Raw genomic sequence first — 13018 nt, forward strand, 5'->3', positions numbered from 1 at the left:
AGGAGTAGATATCGGGAGAGTGGTTCAGGAGTCCTCTTCTACCTTAGCAGAGGAATGTGTCTTTCAACCTCTCTCGTGTACAAAACCCCTCTTTTGTGGGGAAACCCCTGAGGCTCCATAAGAACATAAGAAAATGCCATACTGGGTCAGACCAAGGGTCCATCAAGCCCAGCATCCTGTTTCCAACAGTGGCCAATCCAGGCCATAAGAACCTGGCAAGTACCCAAAAACTAAGTCTATTCCATGTTACCATTGCTAATGGCAGTGGCTATTCTCTAAGTGAACTTAATAGCAGGTAATGGACTTCTCCTCCAAGAACTTATCCAATCCTTTTTTAAACACAGCTATACTAACTGCACTAACCACATCCTCTGGCAACAAATTCCAGAGTTTAATTGTGCGTTGAGTGAAAAAGAACTTTTTCCGATTAGTTTTAAATGTGCCCCATGCTAACTTTTCATGGAGTGCCCCCTAGTCTTTCTACTATCCGAAAGAGTAAATAACCGATTCACATCTACCCGTTCTAGACCTCTCATGATTTTTAAACATCTCTATCATATCCCCCCTCAGTCGTCTCTTCTCCAAGCTGAAAAGTCCTAACCTCTTTAGTCTTTCCTCGTAGGGGAGTTGTTCCATTCCCCTTATCGTTTTGGTAGCCCTTCTCTGTACCTTCTCCATCGCAATTATATCTTTTTTGAGATGCGGCGACCAGAATTGTACACAGTATTCAAGGTGCGGTCTCACCATGGAGCGAAACAGAGGCATTATGACATTTTCCGTTTTATTCACCATTCCCTTTCTAATAATTCCCAACATTCTGTTGCTTTTTTAACTGCCGCAGCACACTGAACCGACGATTTCAATGTAACGAATTCAATGTAACGAATTCAATGTAACAATTTCAATGTAACGAATTCAATGCAAATTCGCTACGGTCACTTTCTTAGCAAATTGAAAACACATTGCACTACGGAGATCGGGAGGTTTACTTCTGATATAATTTATTTCTTGTGGCTTGCACTGCACAGACTGGCGAAACTTTGCATTGCCCATAGCCCATATATACAACTTCGTGATGAAGATATAGCAATCATACATGCAAAGACCCCTGATGCAGCCCTATTGAAAGAGGGCGAAACTCGGCTGGAGTCGGGCTCATTTGCATACATTTGTTTCCACATAATAAATTTTTAGAAGATCGGACATTTGGTTGCTTATTTTGTACTGTTGCTCTCACGGCTTTATTAAGCAACCTTCCTTGCTGCTTTTTTAGTCCATCCAATATCACCCATGTGTGAGGACCAACATCCTGCTGTTCTAGGAGAATACCTGTTATAGGTAAGCAACTCTGCTTTCCTCAAGGACACTGGGATATATATATATGCTGTCCAAGCCTCATTCTGAATCAAGCCAGTATCCCAACTATCAGGCTGATGTAATATCAGCACACACAAAATGGCGCTATCCTAACGTGTGCCGATCGACCTCTCCAGGTTGCCCAATGCAATATGGAAATGGGCTGCTACAGTAAAAAAAAAAAAAAAAAAAAAAAGGCGCTGGGGGAAAATTGTGCCTCCTCGGCAGTAGGTGCCCAGAAGAGGTGACTGTTGCGGGTTAGGAAAATGGACGCTCGGTTTTACGAGTGTCCCTTTTCTTAATCTGACCGCCAGCGCACACTTTTTTTTTTTTTTTAATTTCCTAGTGTGTAGTAGAGATGAGCTTTGTTTTTCTGGCTCAGGTTGGGTTTCAGTTCGGGCACTTCGTGGGAAAACTCGTTTTTCGCCAAAAATGATGCTGGAACCTGAAACCGGAAAAACGAATAAAAAAAAACAAAAACCCTGAATCCGAAAAAACCGCACCCCAACCCTTCACATTTATTGTATTACCATCCCGATCCCTCTCCAAGGCTTACTAAAAGCTCTGGTGGTCCAGCTGGGTCCCGCGAGCGATCTCTCCCTCCGGGCTGTCAGGCCTGCTACGAATCAAAATGGCGCCAATGGCCCTTTGCCCTTACGATGTCACAGGGGCTACCGGTGCCATTGGTCAGAACCCTGTCACATGGTAGGAGCAATGGATGGCCGGCGCCATCTTGTGCTCCTATCATGTGACAGGGGCTGACCAATGGCACCGGTAGCCCCTGTGACATTGTAAGAGCAAAGGCTATTGGCGCCATTTTGAATACTGCTAGCCGACAGCCTGAGTGCAGGAGATCGCTCCAGGACCGCCGCTGGACCACCAGGGCTTTTAGTAAGCCTTGGGGAGGGATCGTGATGGTGGGGGGGGGGGTGTTGTAATACAGTAAAATTGAAGGGTTGGGGTGGTTTTTTTTTTTTTTTTTTTTTAAATAAAAATGCCCCTCCCCCCCGCGCTAACTGAAAAACAAATTTTCCCCGAAGTTCGGGGAAAATCCGTTTCGTGGTTCAGGTCCCCCGAATCACTACGAATTAGGCAATTTCGTTGAAATTGCCTAATTCATGATAAACAAATGCACATCTCTAGTAACAAAAACAGATCACATTACACCCACACTCAAACAACTCCACTGGTTGCCCGTCCCGTTCAGATCTCAATACAAAACCCTCATGTTCATACACAAAGCAATCCATAATGACAAAGCCAGTTGGTTACAAGGACCTCTGTCCCCCTGCAACCCCACCAGAAATCTTCGCTCAACCAATACAGGCTTGCTCCCTATTCCCCCCATCAAAGAAGTACATCGAGACTCCACAAGAGAACGCGCTGCATCCACAGCAGGCCTCACCTCTGGAACAACCTTCCACCCTCTCTCAGAACTGACCCCTCCACACCCACCTTCCGAAAGAACCTCAAAACCTGGCTCTTCCGGAAAGCATACCCTCCAGACATATAATTCCGCCTTGCCACCCTTTCCCTCCAAATAACAATCTCTACCACCCCACTCACCTGCCCCCCCTAGCCCTGCCAGTTCCCTCTCTGCCACTGTACATAGTTAATTAAATCAGAACGTATCCCTGTTAAAAAGTTATTCTGTTAAGCAAATTATATTTGTAATACTATTTTCTAAAACAAGTTTTATATGCTAGTTATTCAGTTAATCTGTTCACTGTATATTGTCATAATAAGGCTGGCCTTAGACATCATGTTATATGTAAATCGATGTGATATGTCAAATCGAATGTCGGTATAGAAAAATAAATAAATAGCCAGATGGACTCAGGACCAATGGGTTTATTCTCCCCTGCCAGCAGATGGAGATGGAGTCAGGTTTCAAAGCTGACGTCACCCTAGATACACCCCTGCAGTGACCTCAGCACTTCAGTATTTCTCCATCTCCAGCAGATGGAGATTGCTGTTCCTATTGGAAGATAAAATTCTACTTTTAAATTGGAGAAAAGGTTGCGCCCCGCTTTCCGGTGATACCTTAAGGTCCCTCCCCGAGTTGAGAATTCCTGAGGTGATTTCAGAGATCCCTCAGAGGTATTCCTTGATTCAGTAGCCAGTTCCCAGCTTGAATTTTGCTGCTGAAGCAGCTGAAAGGCAGTGGGTGCAAGAAGCCGAGCGCGGCAGTGACAGTAAAAGCCCTCTCCCCCGCAGCCAGAGACCGTCTCTGTACTCAGCCGGTAAGAAATGAGCCCAAGTAAGTTTAAAAAGAAAAAAAGAGGATTTCCTCCCGATTCAGAGACTTTGGAGGGGTTTCAGTAAGACTTCATCTGGTCTCCTTGCTTGGAGCGCCACACCAACATTGTTCCTGATCCCATTGGGGTAAGGGGAAGTGGGCTTCCGAGCGGGTTGAGTGGCTCCCTAATGGGCTAGTCCCGCTTTAGGCTTGGTCAGCACACCACGTCGTAGGCCGCAGCGGCACCATTTTACGCAAGTTTTTGTGTCTGTATTACCCACCATAGAGCTTTGGTATGTGCAGTGTATGTTGGCTCTGCGCACAGAACATTACGCACGTACATATGCGCACAACTTACTAGGCACAAAATACATTAAAGCCGGGCATACAAGCTATACGTGCACCTTGCTGCGGCCGCATATGCACCCAAAATCTGTGCACACACAACTTCAAGTGCGAGCCTTTTGAACACGCAGTTACTGTCTCCAATGGCTCCGGCAGCAAAGAAAAATAAATACCTTTCTCTTCGTACTGCTTGTCATATTAGGACTGCACAGTCTGACCTGGATTCTTGCTTATGTCAGTACTATGAGGAAGCCCAAGGAGAGTTGGCCTTCCCGGACTTTGCTAAGCCCAGCTCCTCCCATTCAGAGGATGGGTCAGCCACAGCCCTAACCGGAAGTACTCCGGATCTGAGTAACCCCAAGACTTGGTCATCAATGGGAGAGGGAAATTTAGCGGCACCTACCTCAGTACCTCCTGGGCTAGGCATGGACCCAGCTGCCTTCTCTTGGGTGGAATTCTTTCAAGGCCTTCAAGCCTTTCATACAGGCGCAGTCTGCTACCTCACTTGCCTCTGATGGACAGAACCTCAGCTGGTAATCCCTTTCCCATTCCTATTGGCATGCCTCAACTCATCGAGGGTATCCCTGGCAGGGTCCTGGAGGGCACGAACGAAGAAGAGGGTCTAGATTCCTTGGAAGATGGGGAAATCCCTCCTGGTTTAGAATAGTATCGTACCATGTTACAGCTTTTTCATACATGAATTGCTGGCCCTGGTTTCCCAGACCCTGAAGATGCTGGGAGTTCCTGGGACAGACTCTGACAGAACCAAAGAAGAATCCCCTTCTGATTTCCCTACGGAAAGCCTCCTGCTACTTTCCAGGAGTTGATTGACCTGAAATGGGATGCCCTAGAAGCAAGTATTTAAAGGTGGATGAGCTTTAGAAGCTCTATACCCACTGGATCTAGTAGTGAGAGATCATTTGTATTTCCCTAAAGTGGATGTGATGGTCTGTGCCATCTCTAAGCTAACATCTATCCCAGTGGAGAGAGTAGTGGCCTTAAGGATGCGCACGATAGGGTGGATGGAGGCCAACCTTAAACAGGCCTTTGATGCAGTAGCAATGACCTTACAGATTGCTTCTTGTTCTGCCCTGGTAGCTTGTTCGTGCCTGCTCCTCTCTCGGGAGGTGGATGACTCGGCGAATTCCAGAGCAGTTATGGAACCCTCTGACGTGGGCTCAGACCTAGTCCGTACCTTGGCCAGAGGAGTGGCCTCAGTGGTGGCATCCAGAAGACAGCTATTGCTACGGAATTGGTCAGCAGATGCAACCTCCAAGGCAAATCTCACAAAGATGCCCTTTAAAGGATCATTTCTCTTCAGAAGCGAATTGGAAAAGCTGGCCAGTAAATGGGGCAAATCTCCATTCCAAGTACGTACCCGGATCAGTCCAGAGAGCAGGTTGTGTCCCCTGTTCAGCAGATGGAACCAGAGAAAAACAACTGAAAGGCATACCATATATGGGCATAGCTCACCCTGTGCTCCCCAGTATTTCTCTGGTTCCAGCAGATGCAGTCAGACGAACCTGCGGTCTCTCTCCTCAGAGATGTTTCAGTGTTTTCTTCTCTTACGAAGTTTTTCTCCTACATTGGGTCAAGCAAGTATTAAAATATTAAAAAGTTGGAACAGAGTTTGTTTACAGGAGACAGTTCTGTCTCCTAGCTCTTAAGGAGTCCTAGGGGGGATTTCCCCTTGAGTATTCAGCCTAGGACTCCAATTCCTGGTAGCCATAACAATTTCCCTGCCCAGGGGTGATACTGGTGGCCCAGTCACTCTCCCTTACTGTTTTGGTCTCCCGTGAGATGTTCTTACCTCAGGTCCCCTTGCAGAGATGTTGCCATTCCTCTGTTGTGGTGAAAGTTCAACAAAGTTTAAAAACAAAGGGGATTAAAGGAGACAGTATTTCTGCTTGTTTTAATCTGAAGCAGAGGGGGAAAAGTCTATTTATGCGGATATTACGCTGACCAGCAGGGAATTAAATGCCTCACAGCTGTTTTGCCAGCTCCTGCGCTTCACTGTGTTTTCAGCTCAGCTGTTTTCTTGCCGCCCAAAGCCGAGGTCAGCTCTTTGCCTTGCCTGCGGGGAGCCTGCTTCGCAGCTCTCCAGCGAAGAGCTCTGCTCTGTCTGCTTACCCGGATGGGAAGGTCCCTCCGGAACTACTTCTAAATTGACGACCTGGGGTCGGGGCGCTAAGCATGCATCCGGGCCTGCCCTCCCTCAGAAAATCGCGGGAACGGCGGCCTTTTTGTGCCCGGACCTCGCAGCAGATTCAGAGCTTCAGGGGGGAGGGGAGCCCGATTTATTACACTCTCCGCCTGACTTAAGCCCTCCTCCACAGGTACCCGACAAGCCTTACCATGGTTTTTCCACTGAGTTTGTGCTTCTACACAGGTCTTTTTTGGCCAGCTTGGAGGCACAGGGGGATCCTGTCCTGGCCCCCCCCCCCCCCCCCCAGCTAAGATCCCTCATTTGGTCGATGGCCAGGGCTCTGGCCCACCGGACCCACAAGGGGCTACTAGGGTCCGCACTGTACCTAGGGGCACAGATACTCTTCACCCTCCGCAGCCTGCTCCTTTGCCAGATTCTGATGCAGATCCGGATCTGCTGCTTGTGAATCCACCCGTAGAAGGAGATGACCCATGGGTCCTGCGGTTATTTAAATGCAAAGAGCTGGATCCCCTTATTCCCTTTGTTTTGGATGAACAAGGAATTGAAGTTCCACTGGAAGATACCATCAGTGCCTCCACTTCTGCCAGTGCAACCACTTCCCGCACTGTGGATCTGGTCCTAGCTGGCTTACGGGCTCCGCCTCGTACATTCTCGTTTCACCCTATGTTTATGCAGTTCCTACTCCGGGAATGGGAATCCCCTGAGTCTGGCCTCCGGGTGGGCAGGGTGATGGATAAGCTGTATCTCCTGCCAGATCAGGCTTTCGACATGCTTAAGGTCCCCAAGGTTGATGCTTCGGTGTTCGCGGTCACCAAACGCCCTTCCATCCCAGTGGTGGGGTCGACGGCTTTAAAAGATCTTCAAGACCGCAAGTTGGAGCTATACCTCAAGCGAATCTTCGAGGTGCTGTCCTTAGGGGTCCATGCTATGGGGTGTAGCAGTCTCATGCAGCGGGCGAGCCTTAGGTGGGTTCAACAATTACTCAGCACCCTGAACCTCCCGGCTGCAGAGGCCGAACAAGCAGAGCGGCTCGAAGGGGCAATTGTGTATGGCGCTGATGCCCTTTATGGTCTCCTTCGGGTGCAGGCAAGAGCCATGGTCTCCGCTAGGCGACTCCTCTGGCTACGTAACTGGGCGGTGGATTCCCCGTTTAAGTCGCAGTTGGGCTCTCTTCCCTTTAAGGGTAAGTTCTTTTTGGGGAGGACCTGGAACAGCTTATTAAATCCTTGGGAGTCAACAAGATTCATAAGCTGCCTGAGGACCGCCCTAAACAGTCCAAATCCTTTTTTCCTTCGTGCTCTCATTTCAGAGGTCAGCGTAGGTACAACAAGCCGCGGGGGTCTTTTCAGCGGAATACCCCCTCCAGATCTCAGGCATGGTCTCATTCCTTTCGGGGACGTTTGCCGTTCCGAGATGGAAACTCCCAAGGATCCACCGCCAAGTCCTCACAGTGAGATGCGGAAGGCCCATTCCTCCGTTCCAGTCTTAGGTGGATGTCTGTCCCTTTTTCTCGGGGAATGGGCCAAAATTACTATGGATCAATGGGTCCTGAATTTGATCAGAAACAGTTACGCTTTAGAACTTGCTCGTGATCTTCTGGACCGTCACCTGATATCTCTTTGCGGCACTCGGGAAAGGCCTTTGGTGTGTTGAACCCTTGACAAACTCCTGGAGCTAGGGGCCATAGTTCCTGTTCCTCCAAACGAACAGGGATCCAGCCAGTATTCCATTTACTTCGTCGTCCCCAAGAAGGACGGCTCCTTCCAACCGATCCTAGACCTCAAGTGGGTCAGTCGGGCTCTCAAGGTTCCCCATTTTCGAATGGTAACCCTGCAGACGGGCATAGCAGTGGTTCACTCCGGCAAGTTTCTGGCTTCTCTCGACTCGCAAGGAGCACCAAAGATTCCTTCGCTTCGAAATTCTGGGCCGGCACCTGCAGTTTCAGGCTCTCCGTTCGGATTGTCCACTGCTCTTTGCACGTTCACCAAGGTGATGGTAGTAGGAAGCTTTGATACATCCTGCTGTCTGGACTGATCCGGGTACGTTCAGGGAAAGGAAAACCTGCTAATTTTTGTTCCTGTAGTACCACGGATCAGTCCAGACTCCCTCCTGGTCTACTTTTTCAGTCCGCTCATATCCTTTTTCCTTTTACAGCGCTGGTAAATGCCTTTTTTATCCTACAGAAGTATTAATTAAAGGATTCATAAGGCACCGGATGTTACTTTCACAATTGTTAAGAGCTATGTATAGCTCTGCTCCAAATTGGCGTTAAATTATTACTGTTGAATTGTTGCTTGCTTGACCACCTTCGTTTTTTTTTTCTGCTTTGTTAATGTTTATACTGAGGAGCGCAGGGTGAGCTATGCCCATATATGGTATGCCTTTCAGTTGATTTTCTCTGGTTCCATCTGTTGGACAGGGGACACAACCCGCTGTCTGGACTGATCCGTGGTACTACAGGAACGAAAATTAGCAGGTAAGAACCAATTTTCCTGTACTCTAGCTACCAGAAGATAAGAGAGAGCAGTTACAGCGCCCCTCATCCATGAGGGGTTGATCCAGGGGCTCCCAACTCTTTCGGCCCTACAGAAGCTCGACATTTCAGAGGTCTCGGTCCTTTGGGAGGTCTCAGTCCTTTCGGAGTTGGCAGCCCAAGAGAGGGTCAGGTTCGTCCCGAACCCCCCAATGAAGTTTTGACGACCCCCCACCCCAACAACAGTGGGTCGAGATCACTTCAGACAAATGGGTACTGTAGGTCATATGAGAAGTATATGCGTTGGAATTTCGCAGCACTCCTCGGGACATAATCATGATATCTCCTTCTCACTCCCAGCACAAGAAGCAGTAGTGGAGACTACCCTGTTAAGGCTCCTCAGAATGAGGGCTATAATCCCAGTACCCGTGTCCCAGGAAAATACGGGGCATTATTTCATCGTACCCAAGAAGGAAGGCTCCTTTCATCCCATCCTGGACCTCAAGAGCGTTAACAGACATCTACGTCTACGAGTGATTCATTTCCGCATGGAAACCCTACATTCTGTGATAATGGCCATACAATCAGGAGAGTTCTTAACCTCCCTGGACCTGTCAGAGGCCTACCTACATATTCCAATCCGGCACGAACATAGTTTCCTATGCTTTGCAGTACTGGGTCACCATTATCAGTTCCGGGCATTGCCCTTTGGCCTGGCCACCGCCACAGAACATTTTCCAAGATTATGATGGTCATAGTGGCAGCATTAAGAAAAGAAGGAATACTGGTGCACCCGTACTTGGACAATTGATTAATCTGGGCAAAGTCCATGGAAGAGAGTCTCTGGGTGACCAACAGGGTGACCTCTTTGCTTCAGGAACTCTGAGTCATAAACCTGGACAAAAGCAGTCTCAAACCCTCCCAGTCCCTGGAATATCTGGGAGTCTGATTCTACACCAAGCAGGGCAAGGTCTTTCTCCTGACCAGGCGGATAAGGAAGTTGATGTCCCAAGTGTGTGTTGATGAGCACGATATATCCAACAGTATGAAGCTGTCTTCAAGTCCTCGGTTTATGGTGGCAACCCTGGAAGTAGTGCCATGGGCAAGGGCACACGTGCGACCACTTCAACACTCCCTGCTGTCATGTTGGAACCCACTGTCTCAAGACTATTTGATTTGCCTCCATTTAACGATGTAAGTATGCTCTTGGCTCCAGCACCCCTGTCCCCCCTGAACTGGCTGGTCCTCACGACAGATGCAAGCCTCCAGGGCTGGGGAGTTCATTGTCAGGCACCTACAGCCCAGGGGCGTTTGGACCAAGGAAGAGGCCCTCTGGAACATAAACCCCGGCAGTCAATTGTCGTGTCTACAATTCAGCCACAGACTTCAGGGTCAAGCGGTCTGCATAATGTCGGGCAATGCAGCAGCAGTAGCCTACATCAATCGCCAGGGTAAAACCAAAATTCAGCAAGTGTCTTAGGAGACAGATCTCCTTATAGAATGGGCAGAAATACATCTACAGGTGATCTCAGCCTAACTCGTCCCAGGAAAAGACAATGACAGAGCAGACTTTCTAAGCAGGTAGAGTGTGGATCCAGGAGAGTGGGCATTGTCGGCCAAAGCCTTTCAGCTGGTAGTAAATCGCTAGGGTCTCCCATCCATCGACCTGCTGGCCGCATCTCACAGTGCGAAGGCTCCCCGATTCTTCAGTCACAGAAGAGATCAGTTGACCCTGGGAATCGAAGCTCTTGTTCAGACCTTGGCCGGAAGAGGAGCTGCTATATGCTTTCCCTCCGTGGCCCCTCCTAGGCAGGGTTATTCGCAGAATTGAGCACCACAGGGGATTATTCCTACTAGTAGCTCCAGATTGGCCCAGGCATCCATGGTATGCATACATATAGAGACTCCTGGGGAAGACCCCCCCAGTGCCTCCCACCGCACAGGGACTAGTCCTTCACGAGGATCCGACTCGATTCTGTTTTTCGGTCTGGCCCTTGACAGGGCTCTCCTGATGAAGCAAAGTTATTTGGTGGCAGTAATTGCCACCTTACTCCGCGTGCGGAAGTTCTCTACATCCCTAGAGTATGTGCGGGTCTGGAGAGTATTTGAGGCCTGGCGAGGAATGCGGTGTTTCCCCTTGGACGGTCAAAATTCCACTAATTCTGAAATTTTTGCAGGGCGGCTTGAATAAAAGTTTGCCAACTCCTGGAAGGTCCAAGTAGTGGCTCTCTCCTGTTTCAGGGGTGAGGTAAACGGAACTACCTGTTAGCTCATCTGGACAAGGCCCGTTTTCTGAAAGGGGTGTAGCACTTCTGGCCACCCCTACGGTGGCCGTTCCCTTATGGAATCTAGTATTGGAGATATTGGCAGGGCTTTCTTTTCGGCCACTGTGCAGTCTTTCCTTGTGTTTATTAACCCTGAAAACAGTGTTCCTGGTGGCTATATGCTTGGCACGTTGCATCTCTGAACTACAGGCATTGTCATGTTGAGAACCGTTCCTCCGGATGACTCCAGGAGTATTACAGCTTCGTACTGCTCCATCCTTCTTGCCCAAGGTAGTCTCCAGAGTTTTATTTGAATCGGTCCATTTCGTTGCCATCCCTAGATAAGCACAAAGATGCAGAAGAATACCGCCTCCTCCGCCATTTGAATGTCAGTCAGTCAGTGGGCTTTTGGTGCAGTATCTGGAAATTTCAGAACCGATCCGAAAGATGGACTGCCTGTTTGGCCTTCATGGTGGAAGGAAGCAGGGCGAACCAGCTTCGCGGGCTACCATAGGCTCCAGTGACCACCTCCTTAACCCAGCGAGCTATGTGGAGGCAGGAAAGCTATTACCCCTCCAGGTTAAAGCTCATTCCACTAGGGCTCAGGCAGTCTCATGGGCATAAGCTAGAATGCTGTCTCCCGTCGACAACTGCCGAGCGGCGACATATTCTTCCTTGCACACCTTTCCAGGTTCTATCGCCTGGATGTTCAGGTCTGGGAGGACGCAGCCTTTGCAAGGGCGAGGTTAACCCATCCACGGACAGCCTTCTGCCCCGATCGGTAGTAGCGTTTGTGTATCCCATTGGTCCTGAGTCCATCTGGCTACATGCTAGGAAATGGAGAAATTACTTGCCTGATCATTTCGTTTTCCTTAGTGTAGACAGATGGACTCAGCATCCCGCCCATGGCTGTCCAAGAATGGTGCCAAGGACTTGCCCATGGAGTGGATATTGATTCCAAGAGATTACAGGTAAGCCATCATCCAGTCCCCAGATCAGGGCATCTGTAATCTTACTGGGGTTCAGTGTTCGGTTGGTTGAGTGCAGTTACAGTTATCCGTTTTTAATTGTTCTTCGATATGTCCACAATGGCTTTTGAAGAGAATACTGTGAAGGGCTGTGTTCACTGCAGGGGTGTATCTAGGGTGACGTTAGCTTTGAAACCTGACTCCATCTGCTGGCAGGGGAGCATAAACCCGTTGGTTCTGAGTACACTAAGGAAAACAAAATTATCGGGTAAATAATTTCTCTAATTTTTTTTTTGACAGTTCTACTTTTTCAGTTCCTCTGACTTAACATTGCCACAATATTAAGTTGGAAGAAGTACAGAAAAGCAGTATTTTCACTTTTTGAGCTTCTTAGAAATTACCGGCTGCTCTGGGGCAGGTTTTAATTTTTGCGAGTAAAAATGTACATGTCGGGTGCACTTTTTTTTTTTTTTTTTGTTTTGGCATATGATAAGCGCTGTTAGATGTGCGTTTTGGACATGCTAACCCCCATTTTGCATTGGGGGTTATGGACGAGCATCCAATCGCACGTTGAGCTGTGCACCACAGCCAGTGTACGGTATTGCATCGGCCTGCCTGTGAACTACTGTACAGAGGTCAGCCATCATCTGTAGGCCAACTCCATGGAAGTGACCTCCCTGGGGAAACAGTCACAGGGCAAAACAAATCACAAAAGGCCTCATTTACTAAGCATTTTTTCCATAGTCACAGAATGGGAGAAAAGCCTTAGCAAATCGGGCCCCAAGAATGCAACCCCCCCCCCCCCCCCTTGCTTTTCTCCATAAGGAAACTGCTTTTATTTTGACCATGCTGCAGTTGGAGAGACCTGAAACTTCCTTAACGCTCTGCACAGGTGTACTTAATAAATCTGTTCTTATGATTTCAGCAAAGAAAAAAGTTTTTATGCTCTTCCTAAATCATGTTCTGATATTTAATAGAATTAACACAGTTCCTTTCTTCCAATTCGCATTCTTACTTTGTTTCCTAGATCGTGCCTTCCTTTCATGACAAACTACAGTTTTCATTGCAATGTGTGCCATCACAGTGGAAACACGTACTTTCTTAGAAAACAAGCAAGTAAGTGAAAGAACTCCAAGGATGAATTTTTTCCTTGGACAGGGTTTATCATGCAGGGAAATTGGAATTCTTAGTTAATTGCTCTAACTG

At 48.4% G+C, this 13018-nt stretch overlaps 1 protein-coding gene across 5 annotated transcripts in view; it reads left to right on the forward strand.

The window, feature by feature from the left end:
- Nucleotides 1-13018, forward strand: part of ASH2L (ASH2 like, histone lysine methyltransferase complex subunit) — a 145093-nt gene that overhangs the window by 35156 nt on the left and 96919 nt on the right. For all 5 annotated transcript variants that reach the window (XM_029603907.1, XM_029603906.1, XM_029603908.1 and 2 more), the window contains one exon: nucleotides 12840-12928. In XM_029603907.1, coding sequence (XP_029459767.1) covers nucleotides 12840-12928 — 89 coding nt within the window. The remainder of the gene's footprint in view (nucleotides 1-12839; nucleotides 12929-13018) is intronic.

This window comes from Rhinatrema bivittatum, chromosome 5, assembly GCF_901001135.1.
Source record: "Rhinatrema bivittatum chromosome 5, aRhiBiv1.1, whole genome shotgun sequence".
In the NCBI taxonomy this organism is placed as follows: domain Eukaryota; kingdom Metazoa; phylum Chordata; class Amphibia; order Gymnophiona; family Rhinatrematidae; genus Rhinatrema; species Rhinatrema bivittatum.